This window comes from Panthera onca, chromosome C1 (assembly GCF_046562875.1).
Source record: "Panthera onca isolate mPanOnc1 chromosome C1, mPanOnc1 haplotype 2, whole genome shotgun sequence".
NCBI classification, from domain to species: Eukaryota; Metazoa; Chordata; class Mammalia; order Carnivora; family Felidae; genus Panthera; species Panthera onca.
The window spans coordinates 200,582,780-200,609,533 of NC_138346.1; the positions used below are offsets into that span (position 1 = coordinate 200,582,780).

Sequence of the window (26,754 nt, forward strand, 5' to 3'; positions counted from 1 at the left end):
TCAAGCTTTTTCCTACAGGTCACGGGCAATCACAGAAGGTTTTGGAGCAGGTACGTGAAAGGATCGTAGAAGAATTCCTTGTGAATTTTCCCTTTGCAGCAGCAGTGACTGACTCAAAAGAATGAGCATCTAATAACAAAACGTGGCATGCCTCAAAGTATACTTTATAATTTGGGTCTGTTCTAAGCTGGGCTTTTTGTGATGGTTGATTCTTAAAGATCCCAGAGAGAGGGGCACCTGGGTGGCTCAGTTGGTTAAGCATCCGACTCTAGATTTCAGCTCAGGTCATGATCTCATGGTTCGTGGGATCGAGGCCTGTGTCAGGTTCCGTGCTGACAGCAAGGAAGCTGCTTGGGATTCTCTCTCTCTCTCTCTCTCTCTCTCTGCCCCTCCACTGCTTGAACATACTCTCTCTCTCAAAATAAATAAATAAACATTCAGGGGAAAAAAAGATCCCAGAGAGAAATTCTGAAGCTGGCCATACTTAACAAACTCAGCATGGCCAAATCTTCACTGAAGAGGCTTGCTTCTGTTCTTGAATTCCTGATCTGTTTCTCCTTGTTACCCAGATTCACAACTAGACTCCATTCAGGGTTAGCATAGCTCTTGGCCCTTCACAGGCACTAAATAAGTATTTGGTGAATAAGTGGATGATGGAGAAATTAAGACTGAATGAAGAACACATTAATAAGTTGCAGACCTCTTGATGTAAATTAAACAATAAATACATTTTTTTAAATTTTTTAATTTATTTTTGAGACAGAGAGAGACAGAGCATGAGCAGGGGAGGGGCAGAGAGAGAGAGGGAGACACAGAATCCGAAGCAGGCTCCAGGCCCTGAGCTGTCAGCACAGAGCCGGACGCGGGGCTCGAACTCACAGACTGTGAGATCATGACCTGAGCTGAAGTCGGACGCTTAACCGACTGAGCCACCCAGGTGCCCCAACAATAAATAAATTTTAAAAAAAGAATATATGATTACTTCCACAAGAAAAAAAAAATAAGTTGCAGACCTCTTAAATTCTTTCCTTTCCTGTGGCTTTTGCTTTATCACTGCCTCTCTCACTCCCTCTGGCCTGGGGCAGGCCCACAGCATTGCTACCTTGTTTTTTTTCCCCCAGCTTCCTAACAGATCACCCCGCCTGTAGTCTTGGGCCTTCCCTGGCCTGTCCTTGCTCCCTCACTCTGCCAGGGAGATCATCTCACAACCCGGAAGTCATCATGTAACTCCTCCGCTCCAAAACCTTCAGCGGCTTCGGGGGGAGTAGTTGGGTTCTTAGCATGACGTCCGGATTGAGCACTGTCACCCCTTTGGAGGTCCCCCTCTTACCATCTGTCCTCTTGGGCACACTTCCTCTTCTGGAGGCACTCTTCAAAGTTGCACACAGTTTTGAGAAAAGCCCCTTTTACTTGTGTTGGTTTGATAAGACAACAGCATCCAAGGGCTGAGTGTCTGAGGATGAAACCATGCTGACGAGGCTGAGGGGATGGGCGTAAAGGAGACACGGAGGGACCGAGCATCGTGGTTAAGAGAGTCAGGAGCACAGAGCGCTAGGTTCGACGCTGGCTCTTCTCTTTACCAGCTCTGTGACCTCAGGCCGATTGCTCAGTCTCACCCACAACGGTCAGGCACGCCGGTGTACCATTAAAAGGTCACAGGAGCAAGGCGATGTTATTCATCGCCAGGCAGGCTGGGCATGGGGCAGCTAGGGACCCCTGGCCGGACACCTCTGCAAGGTGGATTAGCCATCTTGGTCTGACGGGGACTGGAGGCGTTCCCAGGACCAGGTACTTTCAGTTGCAAAACTGGGAAAGTCCTGGGCAAACTGGGATGAGTGGTCACCCTATACCTGGGCCCCTGCCAACCTCATGTGTTTAGTCCAGCGTATGTTATTTTGTACACGCGTCTACGATATGGAAAAGGCTGGGAATTCTGTAAAGTGGGGATTGGAAAAGGTTGGGAAGCTCAGTTTCTTCATCTGTAAAGTGGGGGTGCTAAGAGTGCTTACCTCGTTTGGTTGTCGTGAAGATTAAGTGAATAAAGCAGGACCTTTTGATCCTGTGCTTTTGACCCAGAGGCACAGCCAGATTCTATGTCTTTGCCAACCAAGGGCCCCTTGCTCCAAGATTTAAAAAAAAACAACAACAAAACTATCCACAACTTATCTGCCAGTGTTACAAATGTGAGGTACAGTAGCACACTACCTTAAATTGGAAAAATAAATGCAAACTCCTCACCTTAAAAAATAATTATTGTCAGTGCCAATTACTAATAACTATTGTCATTGCTGATTACTAAGAGGGCTCCAAGGGCAGCAGCCCCCTGCCCAGAGACAACTCTCAGAAGGCTCATGTGTGCTGTTCTCCTCCAGAGGAGGGGCAATGAGTCCATGGCTTGGGGAAAGAGAAAACTGGAACATCCTCCTGTTGCCAGAAAGCCAGCAGGCTGTAAATAACATTAGCGGCACTGATAGGACAAAGGAACCAACCTCTCACGGGCCACGACATGACCACTGTGGCATCTATATCAACCTGATGGTTATTTTATTATTGTTGCTGTCAAAGTTATTGGAAAAGTTGAATCTGTGAAAGGCCATGAGTTCATGATGACAACCGAAATAGGAAAGTTCCAAATAGAAAAAGGACACAAAAACTGGTTGAAACGCGTAAGAATGGTGACTGTCATACGATATGTTTAACTTTTTTTTTTTTTTCTTTTTCAAGGAAGCTCTATGTCCAACGTGGAACTTGAACTCACAACCCCGAGATCAAGAGTCACATGCTCTACCAACTAAGCCAGCCAGGTCCCATAACTTTTTAATCTTAAAAAGATTGGGGTGCCTGGGTGGCTCAGTCGGTTAAGCGACCGATTTCGGCTCAGGTCATGATCTCACAGTCCGTGAGTTCGAGCCCCGCGTCGGGCTCTGTGCTGATAGCTCAGAGCCTGGAGCCTGCTTCAGATTCTGTGTCTCCCTCTCTCTCTGACCCTCCCTCGTTCATGCTCTGTCTCTCTCTGTCTCAAAAATAAATAAACATTAAAAAAAAAAGTTTACTTAGTTGCTTCTTTTATTAATGAGATGTCTGTTTATAAAGTATACATATTCACTGTTCCCACCAGGATAAGTAAAGCAACTCACTGAAAGGGCGGGCCTACGCTGGCCGACTCCATCTTGTTCTGTGTCCTTCACCTTGACCACACCTCCTCCCCTTGAGTAACCTCCCCCCCCACCTGCCTAACAGGACTCGGACTCTTCCCCAGGACCCTTCCCCAGCCAATCGGCTGAGGCCATAGCCATTACCTCACCAACTGCCCCTAGGCCCCAATAAAACCTTTGTCCTTTTGCAACTCGCTCTCTCTCCCTGGTATCTCACCGCTGCGTCGGTGCATGTAGGGGATTGAGCTCGAGCTAGCTCGAATAAAGGCTCTTTTGCTTTTACATCGGACTCGGCTCCCTGGCGGTATTTGGGGATCACGAATTCTGGGCATAACACTCACAGATCTGTGAGAAGTCAAGAGTTCCAGGGTGCTTGGGTGGCTCTGTCGGTTAAGCGGCTGACTTCAGCTCAGGTCATGATCCCAGAGTTTGTGGCTTCAAGCCTTGGGCCGGGCTCTGTGCTGACAGCTCAGAGCCTGGAGCCTGCTTCAGATTCTGTGTCTCCCTCTCTCTCCACCCCTCCCCTGTTCATTCTCTGCTTCTCTCTCTCTCTCCCAAAAATAAATAAACATTTTAAAAAATTAAAAAAATAAAAAAAAAAAAAAGGAAGGACTCAAAGAGTTCTAGACAAAGGGAACTGTGGGCGGAACACAGGTGGTTGGGCTGGGTTGGTCACACACAAAGACGAAATTGGTGAGGACAACAGGGTACTCCAAGAACCAATCAGCCTCGAGTCCTGCTAACTCGACAGATTCAATCCCTCTTCTAGGAAATGAAGCCTTCAGGTGGCCCTATGAACATAACAAAATAACGTCTTAATAGGAATACATGAATTTCCAAAAATGCAAAAGTGCCCATCGGTGTTAACAAACGGACGAGTTATGTAATGCGGCCCATGTGAGACTGAAAGCCTATCGTTTGAGGGAAGACAGCAGGTTGCAAAAACCTAAAACCTATATAGAAGGCATGACTTAAAAAGTCTTAGACACAACAAAAAGAAAACATCATTTTTGTGTGTTTTGTCTGTTCCCTAAGATATTTGAAGTACTTTTAAGAAAGAGCCATACCAAAACTTTAATTGCAGTTTAAAAATCTAAAGATATTTACTTAAGTTGGTCAACAATGTTTAAATACTCAAAAGAGTGATTTCAAGTTTTATTAGCTGTAAGACTTGAATAGAGTGAGCATTAAATAGTTGTGGGGGTTCTGCCACATATAAAAAGCCTCTCTGGTATTGAGATAATTCTGTAGGGAGCGCCTGGCTGGCTCAGTCGGTAGACCATATGAATCTTGATCTCAGGGTTGTGGGTTTGAGCCCCACATTGGGTGTAGAGATTACTTAAGAATAAAATCTCATAGGGGCACCTGGGTGGCTCAGTCGGTTAAGCGTCCTGACTTTGGCTCAGGTCATGATCTCGCCGTTCACGAGTTCGAGCCCCGCGTCAGGCTCTGTGCTGACAGCTCAGAGCCTGGAGCCTGCTTCAGATTCTGTGTTTCCATCTCTCTGCTCCTCCCCTGCTCACACTCTGTCTCTCTCTCTATTCAAAACAAATTAAAAAAAAAAAAAAAAAACAGGAAAAAAAACAAAAAAATAAAATCTCATGAAAAAAAGAATTCTATCAGTATTATCCAATTCATATCTATTATTACTGGTAGAAAGAATCAGTACAATATAAAACTGAAAGTTGTTAGCCAGTAAAAGTTGGAGAATCACATGTTGTCTATAACACTGACAACTTCAAAAAGTCCCCTGAATCAAATTGTACTTGATAGAAATAATAAGCACCCATAAAACTACAGTGGCAGATGTGAAAAATTAGTAAAATTTGGTTTGGATCAAACTTGAATGATGAATTAAGCACTCAGTATAAAATTTGTCCAGGAAAGAACTGATTCACATAAAAATTATTTTAGTAAAATTAAAAATGGAAAAAATTAGAAATGAGTAAATCTCACTGTAGAGAAAATTGAGCAGGAAATTAAGTCTAATGAAAATTCATCAATGTGGGGACAGTTCTGATTAAAATATGTGCATTTATAAAGTAGAGGCAAAATGACATGAGAAGTTGAAATGGCTTTTTTTTTAACTGTGGTCAAATATACATAAAATAATATTCATCATTTTAACCATTTTACTTATTAAATGTTTGTATTATTTTAATTTTTGAGAGAGAGAGAGAGACAGATGTGAGCAGGGGAGGGGCAGAGAGAGAGGGAGACCCAGAATCTGAAGCAGGCTCCAGGCTCCCAGCTGTCAGCACAGAGCCCAATGTGGAGCTCGAACTCGTGAACGGCGAGATCATGACCTGAGCCAAAGTCGGATGCTTAACCAACGGAGCCATCCACGTGCCCCATTTTAACCATTAAAAAATTTTGGGGGGGTAATGTTTATTTGCAGAGAGAGAGAGAGGAAGACAGAGAGAGAGGAAGAGAGAGAGAGGGCAGCGAGAGAGGGACACAGAATCTGATGCAGGCTCCAGGCTCTGAGCTGTCAGTGCAGAGCCCAATGTGGGGCTTGAATAAAGAGCCATGAGATCATGATCTGAGGTTTAACCCACTGAGCCATCCAGGCACCCCTAACCATTTAAAATGTACAGTTCAGTGGCATTCGCACTATGTTCCCTGGTATTTTAGCATGTGTCAGAATTTCCTTCCTTTTTAAGGATGAAAAATATTCGATTGTATGCCCATACCACATTTCGTTTTCCATTCATCTGTCAGTGGATACTTGGGTTGCCGTGAAATATGCTACTATGAATGTGGGTGTACAAGTATCTGAGTCTCTTTTGGTTCTTTGGGGGTCTCTTACAATTTCTGGGGTATATACCCGGAAATAGAACTGCTGGATCATATGGTAATTTTACTTTTCATTTTTTGAGGAACTACCATACCTGGAGAGGGAAAAGGAAGACTTCAACTTGACAAGAGCAAACCTTGAGAGATGAAATCACGAACATGCACACAAACACACACACATAAGTCACAGAATTATTTTAGTGCTGATTGAGAACTGAGCCCTCTGCTCAATTCATTAGGTCGTCAAGCTCTTGAAAAGGTGTGAAGAAAATCTTATTTTGATGTTTTGCCTTGTGCAGTATTTTAATTAAGACACTTTCATTTCATTTATTTTTAAATGTATGATCTTCTCGGCTGAATTTATAACTAGTAGAACCCACATGAGGACAATTACCTCAAGTGAACCCACATCTTAAAATTTCCCAGAATACTCTTAATTCCAAACATGTTATCCTATATATCAAATATACTCTTATTTGCCAGAGTATGTAAATTTCGATCACCTTGGGCTTAATATAACAATGTCCTCATGGTATGCCTCAAGTTTTTGTCCTTGGCTGTATCTTGTTTATTCCTCGGTGTTGATTTGGAGGCTTACAGAATTTAAATTTTTTTTTTTTTTTTTAGTGTTTATTTATTGTTGAGAGAGAGAGCGAGTGCAGGAGGGGCAGAGAGTGAGGGAGACACAGAATCCAAAGCAGGATCCAGGCTCCAAGCTGTCAGCACAAAGCCGGTGCAGGGCTCAAACCCACAAACTGTGAGATCATGACCTGAGCAGGTCAGAGGCTTAACTGCCTGAACCACCCAGGGGCCCCCGGAGGCTTACAGAATTTACATAGGTAAGAGGTGGGAGACGGGCAATGTCTGACCCACAGATACCTTTTCTTTGGCCTACACGGTATTTTTAAGATTTTTTAATTTACTTAAAAACACTTAAAATTCAGAAATTTTTTACACAAAAATCAAAATTTCTGGCATCTGCTAAAGAAGCACATAGATGGCAACACTAGGCCCATATTCATTGGGTTGGTTGCTGTTTACCATTATGTTTGCATGGTTGTTTTTCTCACTACGGAGAAAAAAGTAAAAAGTTTCCCTCTATTATCTAACCCACTACATCTACAGTTTTGCTGCCTGACCCCAGTTGTCAACTCGAGTTTGTGCTCCAATTCTAAGATGTACAAGAAGGTATAGTGACTACACTGGCTGGTGCAATCAGACTTCCTGGGCTTGAATGCCGACTTCCACAACTTAGCCTTTCTTTGCCTCAGCTGCCCCCTTGGTAAAATCGGGACAGTAAACGGTACTCACCTACCTCACAGGGTTGAGTTAGTGAATGTAAAATATTTAAGGCAGTGTCTGAAGTTTCAGAAAAATAAAATGGCCCAGGAACCCAGATACCATGTCTATCTTACTATTGAAACCCTGGGGCCAGCACAGACCTTGGAACACAAGACGCAACATTAAATACTTCCTATCACATAAGCGAGGTGTGCCAACCTAGTGATATTTAGAGGAAGGAACTGACAGACGCGTTCCCCTCCCTACAGGACGGAACAATGTTATATGAAGAAGTGGTTAAGTAATCGGGGATGCAGAGGCGTATTACCCTGGGGTGGATGGCGGGGCAGGAGCAGGATGCCATCCTCACATATTTTGGGGATGAGAGTGTAAGTGCCTTATAGCCTCGCTGGGAAGAATCGGGACGAGGGAACGCGGATACGAGGAAAGAACTCGGCTTTTTTGAGGAAAGGAACTGGCAACCCCACGAGGGGCTGTGAAGCTCGTAAGGCGAGGTCCCCCGGTGCGCAAGCGCCACACGATGGCGAGGCGGAGTCGCCGAGGCCCGAATTCTGCTGTAACGATGTAGATTACGGCGACGTCTGATTGGTGAGAGGTTGGCGGGAACAGGAGGACGCCTAACAAAGGAAGTGATGTAAAGTGTCGCCCATCTGGCGGAGGTGGGATTATACGGCCTGAGCTACGGGATTATCATTTTGCTTGGTTGTTTTCTTGAGACACCGCCCATCAGCCTCTCTCTGCTCCTTGCTTCCGGTTGCGCAGCGTGTTTTGCCCTTAGTAAAAATGGCCGCAGAGCCTTCGGGGCCCCCCGTGGCAGCGCAGGGCGCGTTTTCTTAAGCAGGGCCTGGGAAGACAGGAAAAAGTGTAGCGTTCGTGAGCATTGATTGGCTGAAGCACGAAGCGTTCTGGACGCTGATTGGCTCCGTCCTTCGCGGGAAGGAGTTTGTGGCACCCGCGGGAAGTAGCTGTAGCACTGCGGGCGAAAGGGGGTTCTGAGGATCCCGGCCAACCCACCAGACTGAAGTCTTCTGGGCCTCTCTCCTGAGGGGATCGTGACCAAGATGTGGTTTGGTAAGGATGAGCGTCGCAAGGAGGATTTAGCAAGAGGGCGGGGGGTCGGACAGACGTGTGACGGGGGGAGTGGCTGGGAGGGACGGGGTGGGCAAGGGGCGAGGGCCCGGGGCTAGTGGTGGGGAAGATTAGGGCGACGCTGGGAGTGGTTGGCCGTGGGGTGAAGTCTGAGGGGCCCGGTGGGCTCTTCAGAGGCTTGGGAAGCAGCACAGGCATTAATACTGTTGTTTAAAACCAGGCGGATCTGAAAGCTATGGCACTTCCTTTGGCGGAGTCGGCGGCGGCTACACACAGTCCCCGGGGGGCTTCGGATTCCCGACACCTTCCCAGGCTGAAAAGAAATCAGTAGGTTGAAAGAGCATTTCGTTTTATTTTATTCTGGCCTGAAGCTCCTAACTCATCCCTGAGAGAAAATGTCTGCGGCGAAAGGTGTTAAACATGAACTGATTGGATAATTACCAACTATTGTCGTATGGAATCTTACAGTTGAGTGCTGTAAGTTTCAAAAAAAAAATTTCTCCCACTTTCACTTCCACTGTTTTTTTGGCTTTATTTTGAAGTTTACTAAGGAATCCGTTTTGTGGACAAACTGAACTGGTATTAGCCTATTTTGCCTTCTTCGTGTATTTAAAAAAAATTTTTTTTTTTAATTAAATGTAATGAGGTGATAAAAAGCGGTGGAAAGGGCATGGTGTTGGAAGTCAGGTGGATCTGTGTTCTGTTGCTCTGACACTGATGGTCTCATTGGACAAATTTCTTAACCTCAGGAATCAAATGGGATTACTGCTAAATGGGATTAATCGTACATGCCTTACATGTTGTAATAATACATGTAATATTGTAATAATACATGCCTTACAAAGTTGTTGTGAGACTTAATATTGTGGTATATATAAGTGCCTGCCTTATAGTCCCTTTTAATAAGTCATCCCAGATATTTTTATTAAAAAAGACATGAGTGATGGAGCCCAAATACATAGCGTCAAGCATCGGCTTTTAACTGGCGGTGACTTTAGTGCAGCAACTTGAACCTTGTGGCCCTTGGTTTTTCTCATCTGATAAATGGTACTAGCACGACTTATATCACAGGGTGGTTCTGAGAATTGATAGGTGAGGTAATGTGATGTATAGGAAAGCTATGCGTAAAAAGCTTGTTATTCACTCTTGCAGGAATGAGTTTGCCTTTAACAACTACCGTTGATTTCATCCTTTAAACACAAGGTTGATGTGGCTACTCTTTAGCTGTCGTTCACATGTGGTGTTCAGGTTCAATATTAGGAAGTTCTCTGTTTTTTGTATGGGTTGATAAGCTTTCACCTAAACTATTAATTCAGGGGTGTGTCGGTGGGAAAGAATTCGTCGATAATTACCATACATTTGACACTGCATTATATTTTTTGTACAGATTATTTCATATAATCCCATAACGTATTTATTGTTTACTCCATTGTACAACAGAGGCTCTGGGAGATTAAGGGACTGCCTAAGCTTATATAGCTAGTAAGTAAATGGAACTCTAGACAGTGCACACGTGATGCTGAGCGAATCCAAAATCTGGTAAGCAGCTTCTCTGTATTGTAGTTTTCTTTTTCCCAGCCAAGACCACAGGGGACTCCGGTGCGCTTTGTCTTCCTTGAGGTTGTGAAGAAGAAAACAAAAGATAGAGCATTAGTTTTTAGCTTTTCTGAGCGTAACTATTTTCTTCATTCCAGTTGATAGAATTTTTATCTCAGGATCCCTTGCTTGGGCCGTGTATTAAGACAGCTTTTCGGAGAGTGATACTGGTTATAAACTGAAGACTCACAAACCCAGATCTCGCTGTTTTTCAACCTAGTGCTTTTTCAACAGTAAATTAGATAATCACCTCATCCAAAATGTTTCCTGTCTCCTGTAAACCTGTTATATTTTATTGAATCATATGAAATTTTCAATACTGATCATTTTTTCCCCTAAAGATGGTAGTTTCATACAGCACTGTCCAGAGTAACCTACAGTTTGTAGTCAACGAGAAAATAATTCTATTTTCAAATAAATATACATTCACATGCTCTGTGAGCCTCTTTGGAACAAACCAGGAACTCCTTGTAACCAATTCCTGGCACATAATATGTGCTTGTTAAAAAACAAGAAATACCTGTGATTTGAGATGAACTTGAAGGTATTGCTAACGCCTCAATCATTATTGGAATAGTATTTATTTATTGAGTACACACTTCATGGAGAGATAAACATTAGCATTTTTATATACATTATGTTTTGTTTACAATTTGAAAGGTAAATCTCCCTATTTTACGGAAGAGGTGGTGGCATGTCCAGGGCTATGAAGCTGGGATTGAATGCAGGTCTATAGAACTGTGGCACCAAAGCCCATGTTCTTGTTCCTGCTAAATAGTGGTTCATAGTTTTCTTATGAACTAAAAATACAATGAAAATCTCACCTGTGATAGATGGAAACAGTATAGAGTAGTGAGAACTAAAACATGGGACCTCAGCAAATTTTAAATCTATAAATACTAATATCACATGTAATCTTGCCTATAAAGTACCATAAAATAAAGTTGAAAAGCATCACTACTGATTCCTTCCCATCCTTATTAAAAAACTGTTGCACATATAAACAGGAGCAGTAGCTGACATAATAATTGCTAACATTTTTGGCGGGGGAGCAGGGGGGGCGCGCCTGGGTGGCTCAGTCGGTTAAATGTCTGACTTCGGGCTCGGGGCATGATCTCATCACGGTTCGCGAGTTCGAGCCCTGTGTTGGGCTCTGTGCTGACACCTCAGAGCCTGGAGCCTGCTTTGGATCCTGTGTCTCCCTCGCTCTCTGCCCCTCCCCCACTCACGCCCTGTCTCAAAAATAAATAAACATAAGAAAAAAATTTTTTTTTTTTTTTTAAGAAAAATTTTTTAAAGTAATAATTGCTAACATTTTTTGAGTGCTTACAACGTGCCAGGTATTATTCTACGTATTTCACCATATACTTAATTTTCGGAATTTTTATCATTCCTAGTTTTACAGATAAGAAAACTAAGATACAAATGAGTTGAAAAACATGACCAAGAGCACACTGCTCCTGATAGAGCCATAATCTTAACCCTCAAGCTTAACTGCCACTTTCTGTGACGTGTGCTGGTAGTTAGCGGGGCTTACTTTTTACCATCCTGGCAAGGCTCCCCGTTCAAAATTATGCTTCGGCAGAAGGAAATACTCTGCTGGTATCATATGGACCTTCAGGACAAAGCTGCACCTTCTAAATCCATGAATGCCGAGAGTCTGTTCCGTTCTGTCTTCCATGTAGAACAGCTGTTGGGTTGTTGATGTCTGACAGGAAGGATCGTAATCTCTAATCCGTCGTGCATTTTCTTCCGTGTACTTATTCCCTCTGTGAGTTTGCGAGAGTGCCTGTTTACCCTTAATCAGTCATGCCCATCCCTTGCTCGCTGTTTTTTCACTGTCGAAGTTTTCACACTTCAAGGTGGAGCCCAAATGCTACCTCTCGAAAGTGCCAGTATGTTTTTCTGGGATCCCACGTAGGGCATCTCATTCAAGAGTATACCCAGACCAGGTCTATTATTTACGCCTCTGCCTCCATTAGGTAGGAATGTGTTGTGAGCAAATCCTATCCCATTTTTCTCATCTTCATGCCATGAGACAAGCCCTGGCCAGTGGTAGGTGACAAGAAGAGTTTACATTGTCGGTAGGCCGCTTTTAGATGGGGTTTCGGTGTCCTCACTAGACAGTCTTCCCCCCGCACCGTGTCCTTTCCCTTTAAGAAAAGGCCCACACTGGCCCAGTGTGGCCAAACCCTTATCCCGTTTCCCCCAAGACTTCCATCTGATTGTCAGAACATCTGTTCTTAAGGAAGCTGTACCTCTAACGTTTTCTTATGTTTTATCACAACACTTCGAGCAACTCCAAAGTTCTGTCTCCTCTGGCCATTTCTCAAACCCTTTCCAAATACCATCTCATGTCATTGGTGACCTGAACAGCCGGCTCCAGCTTGCCTTCGTTCTAAAATTGGAGTTAAAGTTTTGTTCTGGAAGCGGGTCATCCTTCCTTATGTTGTCCCCATTCTGGCCTGGTCATTTTGGTGAATCCCTCGTGTCCCACAAACTTCTCAATTGACCGGGAGCTTTGGAGTCAAACAAGCCTGGTTTGGATTCTCAAGTATGGCATTTGTTAGCTATATAACCTTGGTTTCCATCTCTGCGAAGCAGGGGTAATGAGATTCATTTTTTTTTTTTAATTTTTTTTTAAACATTTATTTATTATTGAGAGACAGCATGAGCACAGGAGGGGCAGAGAGAGGGAGAGATACAGAATCTGAAGCTGTCAGCACAGAGCCTGACACGGGGCTCAAACTCAAACCTTGAGATCGTGACCTGAGCCGAAGTCGGACACTCAACCGACTGAGCCACCCAGGCGCCCCAGTGAGATTCATCCTGAAGAGTCAGTGTTAGGATTGTGTAAAGTGCTTGGCACCTAAAAGATGTTAACGAGTGGTAATTACGAATTCCTTAATTGAATTTATGCATACTTTTCCTTTTCAGAGAGCCCGAGCCCAGCACATTGTACCCTGTACCATATCTCAGCTGCTTTCTGCCACCCTGGTCGATGAAGTGTTCAGAATTGGGAAGGTTGAGATTTCACAGGTAAGTAAAGTAATTTGTTGCAGGTTCCCTTACTCATATGAAGAATGAAATAAACTTTCTTTAAAAACACATAAATGTTGTTTTAGTTTCCAGGAAAAGCCAACTTTTTTTCCCTTCTGATCTAGGTCACTATTGTGGGTATCATCAGACATGCAGAGAAGGCTCCAACCAACATTGTTTACAAAGTAGATGACATGACAGCTGCACCCATGGATGTTCGCCAGTGGGTTGACACAGACGTAAGCGGCTGTTTCAGGGTGGGGTTACTTTGGGGCTTTGGAGAGGTTGAACTTTTGTCTCACTTTGTAATTTCTTCCTGTAAGAATAATTTACAAGCAAGATATCAAAGGCAGAGGCCCTGCAATGAAAGGTTAATACATTTGGTTTCATGGAAGTTTCAAATGTTCTCAACGTCACTATCCTTACGAGCAAAGTTACAAGGCAAGTGACAGGAGGCGCTAGAATGTAAACTCCGTGAAAATGGGGTTTTGTTGTTGTTATTGTTCTTTTGTTTTTTAGGACAGGGATTTCTTTTATTTTTTATTTTTTTCAATATATGAAGTTTATTGTCAAATTGATTTCTATACAACACCCAGCGCTCATCCCAAAAGGTGCCCTCCGCAATACCCATCCCCCACCCTCCCCTCCCTCCCACCCCCCATCAACCCTCAGTTTGTTCTCAGTTTTTAAGAGTCTCTTATGCTTTGGCTCTCTTCCACTCTAGCCTCTTTTTTTTTTTTTTCCTTCCCCTCCCCCATGGGTTTCTGTTAGTTTCTCAGGATCCACTAAGAGTGAAACCATACGGTATCTGTCTTTCTCTGTATGGCTTATTTCACTTAGCATCACACTCTCCAGTTCCATCCACGTTGCTACAAAAGGCCATATTTCATTCTTTCTCATTGCCGCGTAGTATTCCATTGTGTATATAAACCACAATTTCTTTATCCATTCATCAGTTGATGGACGTTTAGGCTTTCCATAATTTGGCTATTGTTAAGAGTGCTGCTATAAACATTGGGGTACAAGTGCCCCTATGCATCAGTACTCCTGTATCCCTTTGGTAAATTCCTAGCAGTGCTACTGCTGGGTCATAGGGTAGGTCTATTTTTAATTTTTTGAGGAGCCTCCACACTGTTTTCCAGAGCGGCTGCACCAATTTGCATTCCCACCAACAGTGCAAGAGGGTTCCTGTTTCTAGGACAGGGATTTTTGTCTTGGTCACCATTGTATCCCCCTCACCTAGAACAGTGCTAGTTACATGGTGGGCCCTCAGTAAATATTGTTTAAATCAATGGGAAGGTTTTTTGTGACACATTACAAATATTAAAATTTTTCAATTAATAAAAGCTATTACAAAGCAAAAAAAAGCCACTGCATCTTAGAAAAATGGGCAAAGAAGATGCAGAGATAATCCATAAAAGATGAAACATAATTTGCAATGGTAACAAGCAGGTTTAGTAAACATTAAGGTACCGTTTTTAACTTATTAAATTAGCATAGAAAAAAAAAGAATGTCCGCTTCTGGTAAGAGTAGTAGCTAACACAGTGCCTCTGGCACTTAGCACTTAGAACGTTCGTTGAATGATTTGTCATTATTTCTCCAGGGAAGCAGATAACCATCCTACCTTGATGGTTTGAGTACAGATGAGTATAACCTACCTCAGCAATCAGCCGGTGGTCAAAATCACCCATCATAAAAATGTTGACCTGGCACTCCACTGCTAGAGGTTTACGTTAAGGAAGTAATTAAAGATGTGTGCCAAGATTCAGCTGTAAGAATCTTGATCATAGCATTGTTTCTAATAATGAAAGATTAGGGATGTCGTCGGGGCTCAGTTGGTGAAGCATCTGACTCTTGATTTCGGCTCAGGTCACGATGTCACGGTTGTGTCAGGCTCCACGCTGAGCATGGAGCCTACTTGAGATTCTCTTTCTCCCTCCGTCCCTCTTCCCCACTCATGTGCTCGTGCTTTCTCTCTCCCTCTCACTCTCTAAAAAAAGGTGTGGGGGCCGGGGGGGGGGGGTGGTGCGTAGATGGCTCAGTCAGATAAGTGTCTGACTTGTGGTTATTCGGCTCAGGTCACGATCTCACAGTTTCATGAGTTTGAGCCCCACGTCAGGCTCTGTGCTAACAGCACAGAGCCTGCTTGAGATTCTCTCTCGTACTCTCTATGCCTCCCCCACTTGCACTCTCTCAAAAAAATAAAAGAAAGGGGGGTTGCTTAGGTGGCTGAGTCGGTTAAATGTCTGACTTTAAGTTCTACATTATCACTTGCAATGGTGTGAAGTATCCCATTGTATAAATGCATGACTGTTGGGTATTTAGGTTGTTTTCAATTTTTTAGTATTCTAAACTATGCCATATGAATATTCTTAAAGCTTTAAGTTTTAAGTAATCTCTACACCCAACATGAGGCTTGAACTCAAAACCTCAAGGCAAAGAGCTGCATTTAAAGCTAAATCTAAATGCATGTTCTTAATTATTTCCTTAAAATCCTAAAAGTAGAGTTGCTATGCTGATAAGTGTATCCACCAGAAAGTTGTATGCCCAAGACCATTTGAACACGAGTGCATATTGTCTTTTTTTTTTTTTAATATATGTGTATTTTTAATTTATTTATTTTGAGAGAGAGTGCAGGAGTGAGGAAGAGAGAGAGAATCCCAAGCAGGCTCCACACTGTCAGCATGGAGCCCAGTGCAAGGCCCACGAACTGTAAGATCATGACCTGAACTGAAGTTGGACACTCAACCGACTGAGCCACCCAGGGGCCCCTAGCAGTTTTTCTTTTCTTTCTTTCTTTCTTTTTTTTTTTTTTTTTTTTTATGTTTATTTATTTTTGAGAGCAAGAGAGAGGGACAGAGCATGAGCAGGGAAGAGGCAGAGAGAAAAGGAGACACAGAATCTGAAGCAGGCTCCAGACTCTGAGCTGTCAGCACAGAACCTGACGCGGGGCTTGAACTCACAAACCGTGAGATCATGACCTGAGCCCAAGTCGGACGCTTAACCGACTGAGCCACCCAGGCACCCTTATAATTTAGCAGTTTCAGAGTTTCACCAACATCTCTAAAACCTTAGTGTGATACGTATTTCATCTTTTAGGATGCCAGCAGTGAAAACACAGTGGTTCCTCCAGAAACGTATGTAAAAGTGGCTGGCCATCTGAGATCTTTTCAGGTAAAGTCAGAAAAAAATCATAGTTGAAATATGTTTGCATGAAGCAGTTTCTGGATTCATGCCTGAGTTTAGGATACTTAAGATTGAACCAAGCCTTTATATTAAATGGGTGTTAGATTGAAATTTTTTCATTATTCTCTTCAAAGAAATAACGGGTTTTGACCTTAATATAAAACTAACAGAATGGTAGGGAAAGAATAGGATCCCTGCCTATAATTGCCATCTGTGGCATCCGCTAGGGGTAAAAGGAGGACACAGGATTCGCAGTCAGACCATACTCTGCTTGGTTGTATAAGCTCGCGCAAGTCATTGAACAACTCTGAGCTCTAGCTTCGGTTTTTTCTCCCATTAATAACTTCATTTGGATTAACCTTAAGTTAAAAATTTGAAGTATATAATACATTTTCTCCATTTTGGCAAAATACAACCAGGAAAAGTGCCACGGTGTTTTAACCTGAAGTTGATTTGAATGTGCTCGTGCTTTATTTACCTTTTTCTCTTTATTTCAAAAGAACAAAAAAAGCCTGGTAGCCTTTAAGATCATGCCTCTGGAGGACATGAATGAATTCACCACACATATTCTGGAAGTAGTCAACGCACACATGATCCTGAGCAAAGCTAACAGCCAGGTGAGCAACTTTACTCTCAGAATTTTCCCTCTTCTCTGGAAGAACATAGACCGCTCTGTGCTACAGCTTTGATTTTCTTGACATTTTGAAGGTTGGGCCGGAAGAAAGGCCTCACTCCGTCCTCAGAACGTTTTCTTTGTGAGCTTTGCCATGTTATTTTATTCCAGAGGAAGCACTCGTGTTTCTCAGAATTACAAGTTCCTCTGACCCCACCGACTTGGAAGGCCGAGGCCCAAGACAACCTTCAAGTGTAGACGTATAATTCCAGGCCGAGCACTTGGCTCTAGGATTATATTCATAGAAAAACCCCCACTAGGAGGTATTTTACTGCTTTTTTTCGAACCTGTTGGCCAAATAAGAAAAATTATGGACCATTATTTTGCCCCTGAAGTCATTTTTCTTGCTGAATATTGAAATTTCTCAACATTATTTTCTGCTGTGTGAATTCCATTTGGCTAGTCCATCTAGGACCCCACAAAAGGTTTATTGATTCTTGTATTAGAATGTCCTTAGATTATCTAGGGGTGCCTGGCTGGTTCAGTTGGTAGAGCATGTGAGTCTTAATCTCGGGGTTGTGAGTTTACGCCTCATGTTAGGTGTGGAGCTTGTTTTAAAAAACATTAGCAAAAGGGGTGCCTGGGTGGCTTGGTCAGTTGAGTGTTCAACTCTAGATTTCAGCTCAGGTCATGAGCCAGGGGTCGTGGGATTGAGCCCCGCGTCAGGCTCTATGCTGTGCATGGAGCCTGCTTGAGATGCTCTCTCTCTCTCCCTCTCTCCCTCCTTCTGCCTCTCTCTCCCGCTCATGCTCTCTTTCTCTCTCAAATTAAAAAAATATAGCAGGGAACCTGGGTGGCTCAGTCAGTTAAGTGTCTGATCCTTGGTTTCAGCTCAGGTCACGATCTCATGGTTCGTGAGTTCAAGCCCCGCGTCAGGCTCTGCGCTGATGGTGCGGAGCCTGCTTGGGATTCTCTTCTCTCTCCCTCTCTCTCTGCCCCTCCTCTGCTCATTCATTCTCCCCACCCCCCAAATAAATAAATAAATAAACTTAAAAATAAAGTTAGCAAAAAAAGAAAAAGAAGAATATCCTTAGGTGATTCTGGTGCCAAGGTGGGGGATTGGTCGCAGTAGGAGAGACTAGAAAACTCTTCAGCCACTAAGGATGTTATTGCATCCTATTCTATGCCAAACAGTTTGGTAAGCACTGGGGATACAGAGATAAATGTATTCATTCGTTCATTCATTCATTTCTTGGAGAAATATTTATTGAGCCTGGTATGTGCCAGTCATTACTCTAGGCCCTTAGAAGGTTTCATCTGGGGAGTGATGTGGTCTGATTTGTCTTTTAAAAAATTCATTTGGGCTGGGCTCTTGTACGGAGTACAGATTATGGGGCTCTAAGAATGGCAACAGAATTGATTTGGGAATGGTAGCAGCAGCTGGGGTAAGGAGTAGTTGGATTCTGACGGATTTGGGAGGTGGAGCTGACAGGACTTCTTGGTGGGGACATGATATAAAGAGGGTGAGTTTGGGGCGCCTGGGTGGCTCAGTCGGTTGAGCGTCCGACTTCAGCTCAGGTCACGATCTCGCGCTCCGTGAGTTCGAGCCCCGCGTCGGGCTCTGGGCTGATGGCTCGGAGCCCGGAGCCTGCTTCCGATTCTGTGTCTCCCTCTCTCTCTGCCCCTCCCCCGTTCATGCTCTGTCTCTCTCTGTCTCAAAAATAAATAAACGTTAAAAAAAAAAAAAAGAGGGTGAGTTCAAAAATGACTTCTGGGTTTGGGGCATGAGCAACCAGATGAAGCTAGCAAATCTGGGGGTAAAATCCAGACTTCTGTTTGGACTTCCCAAATATGAGGTGCTCGTGCAATATCCAAGTGGAGAACAGAATGGATGGTTGAATATGTAGAACTGGGATCCAAGGGGGAGAGGTCAGGGCTGGAGGTAGAACTTTGGGAGTCGTCGTGTAGGTGATATTTAAAGCCTTGGATTAGATAAGGTAACTGGGGAGTTCAGAGGTCAGAGACCTGAACTCTGGGACACACTAATCTTTAGCAATTTGGAGAAGAGGAGCCAGTGGAAGTCAAAGAAGTTGCAAATTGGGCAAGAGGAAACCAGGGAATGTGATTCTGTAGAAGATTCTGAAAAGAGTATTTTTAGGAAGGAGGGGGTGGCAGTCAACTGTAGAATGCTGCCTTGAAGTCAAGGAAGGTGATGGGAGAGGTCTCCTGTTCGATTTAGAAACATGGATCTTTGGGGCGCCTGGGTGACGCGGCTAATTAAGTGTCTGCCTTAGGTTCCGGTCATGATCTCACAGTTTGTGAGTTCAAGCCCCACATTAGGCTCTCTGCTGTCAGCCAGAACCTGCTTCAGATCCTTTGTCCCCCCTCTTCTCTCTCTGCCCCTGTCCCACTCACACACACACTCTCTCTCTCTCTCTCTCTCTCTCCCTTAAAAAGTAAACTTAAAAAACAATTATAAAAAGTTAAAAAAAAAAAGCGGGGGAGATGCCTGGGTGGCTCAGTCAGTTGGGCATCCAACTTTGGCTCAGGTCATGATCTTACAGTTGTGGGTTCAAACACCGCCTTGGGCTCTGTGCTGACAGCTCAGAGCCTGGAGCCTGCTTTGGATTCTGTGTCTCCCTCTCTCTCTGCCCCTCTCCTGCTCATGCTTTGTCTCTTTCTCTCTCTCTCTCAAAAATCAATGAACATTGAAAAGAATTCTAAAACTAAAAAAAAAAAAAAAAAAATAGGTTTAAAAAAATTAAAAGCATGGATCTCCAAAAGGGAGGCTTTGGTGGTAGAAGATGGGGGAAGTAGGTTAAAAAGAACAGAATTGTGTATGGAAAGTTTAGGATGTTGGGGCACCTGGCTGGCTCATTTGGAAGAGCATGCAACTCTTGATCTTGGGATCATGAGTTCATGTCCCACATTGGGTATAGAGGTTACTTAAACATAAATAAAGTTTTTTAAAAAGGTAAGGGGTGTCTCTTATATTACCGTATTTAATGACATATATGTATGTATCAAATATATCATAAAAATGATTTTAAGTTGAGGGTGGGTGGTTAGAGAGTAGAAACTGGGGGTGTAGACAATTGTATTGAGTAAATAAACCCCCCCCCTCTCCCTCAAAGAGTTGGTGTCTGAGCATTGGAGATTCAGATCACTTTAAGCTGTGAGAGCAGTGTAAGTGGCGAGCACAGGGTGCTGTGAAACCACGGAGAAGGGTTTCGTCCTGATCTGGACATCAAGAAAGACCCCTTGGAGGGGCACCCGGGTGACTCAGTCAGTTAAGCGTCCTACTCTTGATTTCAGCTGAGATCTTGATCTCGGGGTTGTGAGTTCAAGCCCCTTGTTGGGCTCAGCGCTGGGCATGAAGCCTACTTAAAAAAAGAAAGACCCCCTTGGAGCAGGTGATGCCTAAACCAAGTCCCAGGTACAGGAGGTGGGGCTACCTGAAGGAGGACATGAAACCCTTTCAAGCAGAGTATCTGGGTGAGAAATCGTATTCAGTTCAGTATTCTTGGATCATAACGTGTGAAGCTTCTGTTTCACAGCAGGCAGTGTGAAGGCATCTAACTTGAAAACAAGGGATCGTGATCGATTTTTGTTTATTACCTCAAAGCAATAGGCATTTAATGAATGTTTATTAAATGATGGAATCTCCTGACTGGATGGGTTTTCTCCTGATGAACTTTCACAGTGCTCTTACACCTGTAATGGGCACTTACCATATTTGATCTTCTATCTTGCTTATTTATTCAGTTCAGTAGGTTAAACATCGACTGGGCACGTACTGCACCAGGCACTGTGTGAAGATGAAGGGGTTAGTGGAGGAAAGTGACAGGAGAACAGCATGATGGCTGTTGTGAGAGGGAATGGGCCAAACATGTGAGAGCCAAGAAAAGAACATGGCTAACCTGGCCTGGGGCGTGTCAGAAGGCTCTGCAAAGGCAGTGGCAGTTAAGTTGGCCTCGAAGGATGAGAAGTCAGCGTTTACTAGGCAGATGAGGGAGGGGCATTCCAGACAGGGAACAGCATGTTCAGGTCAGAGGCATGTTTGTAGCTGGCAAGAAGTCCAGGTGCAGCTGGGGAGTGAAGTGTATTGAAAAGAAATGGCCAAGAGTAAAATAAAGATTTTGACATCTAGTGGTACGTCTTAAATGTCTAGGTTTATATTATTTCCACAGGCAGGGGGAGCCACCTGAAAGCTTTCTGTCAGAGGAGGGACACGATTAGAAGCTGTTAACGTGGTAGCAAAGAGAAGGACTGACTGGAGTAGGCCAGACTTAGCGGCCGAAATGCCGCCAGGAACCCAGGGTGAGGAGAATGGGCTCGAGCACCACCGAAGATTGTGTGATAGGCTATGGTGACAGGTTGTGGGAGGTGAGTGAATGGACAGTTGAAGTCTGCAGGATTGCATTTGGGTTTACTCTCACATTGGGTTTGGAATAGAGCAGGGCAAGCAGGTTTGGGGAAGGATGTAATTTTACTTTGAAGCCTGTGAGAGAGCTAGGTGGACGTAAGTCCAGTCAGTGGCTGGGAACAAGGAATTGTGGCTTAGAAGGAGGTCTGGGATAGAATCCTGGGGGATCGATCAGCCTTTTGGGAGATGGGTAGAGAGAAAACTGGTAAGAGATACTGAGAAGGTATAGTTTGAGTAAGTAGGGAACCAGAAGAATATGCCATCAAGAAGTCTAGGGAGGGGTACATTTCAAGAGTGTGATCGGTATGTCTTTCTGTGAGAAGTCACATGTGTGGAGGGCTGAAAGAGACTGTCGGGTAGGTTGCTTGAAAAGTTATTGCTGATTTTGGTGAGAACAGTGTGAGAGGTGTATTTAAAGTTTTTTGGGTTTTTGTGTGCTTCTTAAGTTTATTTATTTTGAGAGAGAGTTGGGATGGGGGAACAGAGAGAGAGAATCCCAAGCAGTTACTATGCTGTCAGTGCAGAGCCCAACGCAAGGCTCGATCTCGCGAACCATGAGATCATGACCTGAGCCAAATCCAGGAGTTGGACCGAGCCACCCAGGCGCCCCCCCGAGTTCTATTTAGTGAGATTCCAAATAGTGGTGGGCTGGGGAGTGACTAAGAAGGGAAATGGAAACAGTGATTATAGCCCGTTATTTTTAAAAATTTGGTGCTAAAAAAAAACAAAAGAGTGCTGGGCACTTTTTTTCTCTCCTTGTCATGCTTCATGCCTACGTGACCACAGATGCTTGAGTGGGACTGTGGGGAGAGGGTGAAATGGGTGAAGGGAAGTAAGAGATACAAACTTCAGTTATAAAGTAAGTTACGGAGAGGAAAGGCATAGCATAGGGAATATAGTGAATAATATTGTAATAACATTGTGCAGGGACAGGTGGTGACTACATGTATCATGGTGAGCGTCACGTAATGTAAAAAATTGTCAAATCACTGTGTTGTGCACCTGAAGCTAATATAACATTGTATGTTAACTGTACTTCAATAATAAAACTTCTTTAATAATAATAAAGTCAAGAGCAAGATAAGAATACCCCAAAATAAGTAAATAAATGAGTGAATGAATACATGCATTCATGTTTAAATGATTAAGCACCAAGGAAAGATACCATTGTAGCAGATCTCCGGGTAATTTTCTTCTCGGTGCTAGTTTTCCTTTGGTTCCCCTCAGCATCACAAAAACAAGAATGAGCCAGGAGGTACCCTTCTCTCTGATATTATGTGCTTCAGAGGGTCACTTTACCTTCCTTTGAAATACTCGTTCATGATGACAGCTATCCCTTCCAATGTAAGCAGTTGTTACTGGGAAAACTACTTAAATTCTCTTTTGTGAGCCGCTTATTAATAAGCTATTTACAATAACAAGGACTGTTTTTTAAATTGGTAAGTGTTCTAACGTTGTGAACTTTCTTGATTCAGCCCTTAGCAGGGAGAGCAACTATCAGCAATCCAGGAATGGGTGAAGCAGGGAACTTTGGTGGGAATAGCACCATACCAGCAAATGGCCTCACTGTGGCCCAAAACCAGGTAAACACTGAGTGGCTCCAAAAATTCAAGACACAGAGAGTCCTAAGTTTGTTACTTCCTTAATGATTCTAAGGCTTTCTAAGTACCTGACTCATTACTTTGTTATAAAGGGACTCAGGTAGGGGTGCCTGGGTGGCTCAGTCGGTTAAGCGGCCGACTTCGGCTCAGGTCACGATCTCGCGGTCCGTGAGTTCGAGCCCTGCATCGGGCTCTGTGCTGACAGCTCAGAGCCTGGAGCCTGTTTCAGATTCTGGGTCTCCCTCTCTCTGTCTGACCCTCCCCCATTCATGCTCGGTCTCTCCCTGTCTCAAAAATAAATAAATGTTAAAAAAAAAAATTTTTTTTAAAGGGACTCAGGTTTACATAAGGGAGTGGATTCAGAGTAGTTGCTAAAATCTTTCTCATTTGACTCTTCAGGTGCTGAATTTGATTAAGGCTTGTCCAAGACCAGAAGGATTAAACTTTCAGGATCTCAAGAACCAGCTCCAGCACATGTCTGTAGCCTCAATAAAGTGAGTATTTGGTTTCCATCAGCTGGGGCTCCAGAATTGTACCCATTTGACCTCACTAGAGTTTTCTGGTAATGGAGAAGTAAGTTTAAAAAAACAAAACAAAACTGTCAGCTGCAATCTTAACTGACAGAAGGGAAGTTGTCCAGTCACAGAAAGAAAGAAAGAAAAAGGACTTACAAAAATGATGCTACCCGTCACGTCATTCATTCACTTGTTCATTTAACAAATAATGAATCCCATTACGTGTGGTGATTGTAATTTTGGACAAAAATTGACCAGATAAATTTGACGTCTTGCGGAATTCAGTCTGGAGGAGTGAGATCCTTAGCTCCTTGTCCTCAGATAATAACAGTCCCATTGGTGTTACTGTTCCACTGTGGAGATGTGGGCTTGGCTGTCTGACCCTGAAACTGTAGACGGTCCTTCCAACATCCTTTCTCTGATTCCGTGGTAGACAAGCAGCTTCCTGATTCTGGTGAACGAATCCAACCAACAGTATTTTGGTGCTTGTGATAGTCACTTGTTACTGTAAATCAGTTGATACTCTAGGCTTACACAGAATGAAAAGGCTCGGGTCTAATCTCATTTCCTGTTTTAAACAAAATGAAGATCTTGATTCTTATCTCAGAGTTACAGTGTTGATGAGGTACAGAATCACTGTCATGTGGTAATTGCTCTACAAATTATTACTGTTATTACATATGTTACTGGCACTGATCCAGAGGGCCTTGAAGGGTGTCCTGTCATTTCCGGAAAGGTCTTTCCTTTATGCCCTGCAACTTTACTTCCCAGAGGGGAGCAGGAGGGTTGATGGGTGGGTAGGGAGGAGGAACTTTTAAAAGTAGCTGTTTATGCTAGGAGATTCTGTGTGCAAGCTGGACTGTGTTTTTAGATTCTTCGTTTGCTTACACTGGCATTTGAGTTAGGCCCTCGTTTCTTGTGTTTACACAGTTCGGGAGAGGAGTCCAAGGCACCCCTGATAGCCATTGTCTCCGTGCATTATCTCAGTTTTGCAGTTTTACTGGTATTTCTCCTTCTAAGAGCCCTGTGAACAAAGTGGCTATGAATTCTTAGCTAAGATAAAAAATGGGAAGTGAGTAAAATCTATGTTTGGCCATATCCAAAAGGCAGTTTCCTGTCTTCTGCATCAGTTTAAAATGAGGCTTTTTTTTTTCTTTCTTTGTTTCTTCCTAGGCAAGCTGTAGATTTTCTTAGCAACGAGGGACACATCTATTCCACTGTGGACGACGATCATTTTAAATCCACAGATGCAGAGTAACTGGATCTAATTGAGTACCCGAGGTATTTTCCAGCTGGACCTGTTTTCATCATCTGTTGCCTCCAGCTGTGCATGTTTGGCCAATTGACTTCTAGGGAGTAGCTTTCATCTAGAAAGGGTCTCATTTTGAAAGTTACTGCTCTTCTTTTTTGTTTGTTTGTTTTTGTTTTTTGAAGCTCCATTTTGGGCAACTGACAGAACGTAAACTCGGGTGGACTTTCTTAAAGAAGTTACAAACAAGCCGCTTACAACATCAGCACAAATGGAAGTGGAAGAGAGATGCTACCAAGAGAGTTGGGCAGCATTACTCAAGCTATACCCGGGAGTTTCCACTCCTAACATGTTTCCTGTTGAAAGAAGATGAGCAGGACCCAGGGCCTTCAGCGGGGAGCGAGCCAAGAAACCCCCGAATCTCTGCCTGCTTTTGTTCCCCCCCTTTGGTTATAGGGTGTTATTTTTCAGAATCGCACTCTCCTTCACCTCGTCATGGCTGCTGCCGAAAGTGTGTTGTTACGTTCTAGAGTGGTGGCCTCATGAGGGCAGGAGAGAGCAAGAGATGTTACTTCGATTTCATACAAAATAAGTGCCCCCATATGTCTAATAAAATAGTTCTATTGCAGAATTCGTGAAAATGTTATTCTTCTTCCTAAGCTGGTGTAATTACTACTTGATTATCCGAGGCACGTAGCATAGGCTTGCTGTGGGTTTGAAATCCTGGCTTTTCCACTTCTGGTTAGGTTCTTGGGCCGGCCACATCAGTTCTGAGGGCCTCCCATTTATTCATGAGAAGAGAACAGCGTCAGTTCCTATAGGTCTGTTGTGAAACTCGAGCAAGATGATGTTTGTAAAGCATCGAGCATTGCCATTCTGAATCTTGACTCTGGCAGTATGTGGTCGTGTAGCTGAGTTGAGCGTCAGCCATTTGGCCCCAAGAGGAGACTGTCTGAAGGCCGACAGCTATTTTTTGGCCAGCTTAATCAGTTCCACTTCTTGTGGGAGGGAACACTAGCTCAAAGATGTTTTTGACAACTCCAGAATGTAAGCTATGTCTTGAATAAAAGAATTAATTCTGAGGTAAGTTAATGAGGTATAACATGCAAATAAAAATTCTGTAACCGCTTTAACTGTGTTTCTGAGTGAAACCTACTAGCAGCAGTGCGAGAAAGGCCCCACCCTCCAGTTTCTAAAAGTGAACAACAGTCTGGTGGTTGTTTCTGTACCTGCCGAACGGTTCCTATCTAGGGAGCTATATTCGTGCGTAAAAGTCAGTCAACCAGTACATTATCCGCAGATCTGTCTATATTTTGAGAGAGAGCACAGGGGAGGAGCAGAGGGTGAGGGAGAGAGAGATCCTAAGGAGTTTCTGCGCTGTCAGCACAGCCCAATGCGGGGCTCGATCTCACAACCTCGAGATCACGACCTGAGCTGCTCTCAAGAGTCGGACGCTTCACGGACTGAGCCACCCAGGCACCGCAGACATGGTTTCCTTTTAACCTCATCTTTCCTAGCTGTGAAATTGCTTTCTTTCTCCTCATTGCAGTGTTTGGCCACTCAGAAATCCCATTATGTAGGAACGGGTAGCCCTCCTCTCTGGCCCCCTTTTGTGATCTTGCTCAATTTGGTGCCACAATTAAATGCAGACGGAAGTGAATTTTGCATGTGGGCTTGGTCCTGAGGGTTCTGAGCCAAGAAGGCTCCTTCTGAGCCAAGAAGGAACTTTTTTTCTTACGTTCTGGCTTATTGTTTGTCCCAGAGCACACTCTTCCTCAGGGTCGCGTGTAGTTTAGATGGTCTCTGCAGGAAGGCATGGGAACTGGCCCACCAGCCTGTATTAGCTGCTTGGTAGTCATCTGGAGAGCTCCATGCTGGGGTATGGAAGCCAAGAGGCTTCCATAGGAAGTGCAGTGGGTCCGGACAGCCCAAAGGAGTGTTAGCACACACAGGAGGGACACACTCAAGTGCAGTACCTAGAATCCAGGCTGCATATTGACACTCCTGGAGCTCACATCTCAGCTGGAGACTCCGGTCACCTTTTTATCTGTGTCCTGTCTCCTGCTGTCCGTGGTGCTTAGTTCTGTGACTGCATCAGTCTAGGAAACCAAAGCCCCACCACTTCCAGAAGTGAGGTCTGTGGTCTTAACTCACGGAACAGGCCTAGACTGACCTTGGAAGCTGAG

At 43.9% G+C, this 26,754-nt stretch overlaps 1 protein-coding gene across 3 annotated transcripts; it reads left to right on the plus strand.

The window, feature by feature from the left end:
• The first annotated feature begins 7,573 nt into the window (after positions 1 to 7,573).
• RPA2 (replication protein A2) lies at positions 7,574 to 25,199 on the plus strand. 3 transcript variants are annotated; one of them, XM_060624756.3, is made up of 10 exons: positions 7,574 to 8,324; positions 8,563 to 8,669; positions 12,876 to 12,977; positions 13,103 to 13,216; positions 16,078 to 16,152; positions 16,665 to 16,781; positions 22,679 to 22,786; positions 23,204 to 23,298; positions 24,493 to 24,600; positions 24,754 to 25,199. In XM_060624756.3, the coding sequence occupies exons 1-9, from the start codon at positions 8,315 to 8,317 to the stop codon at positions 24,575 to 24,577; spliced, it is 813 nt and encodes a 270-aa protein (XP_060480739.1). In that variant the 5' UTR covers positions 7,574 to 8,314; the 3' UTR covers positions 24,578 to 24,600; positions 24,754 to 25,199. The 3 variants fall into 3 exon arrangements, with proteins under 3 accessions (XP_060480739.1, XP_060480738.1, XP_060480740.1); XM_060624755.3 differs by having other exon boundaries at positions 7,575 to 8,324; positions 24,493 to 25,199; XM_060624757.3 differs by lacking the exons at positions 7,574 to 8,324; positions 8,563 to 8,669 and adding an exon at positions 8,712 to 8,819 and having other exon boundaries at positions 24,493 to 25,199.
• The last annotated feature ends 1,555 nt before the right edge of the window (positions 25,200 to 26,754 follow it).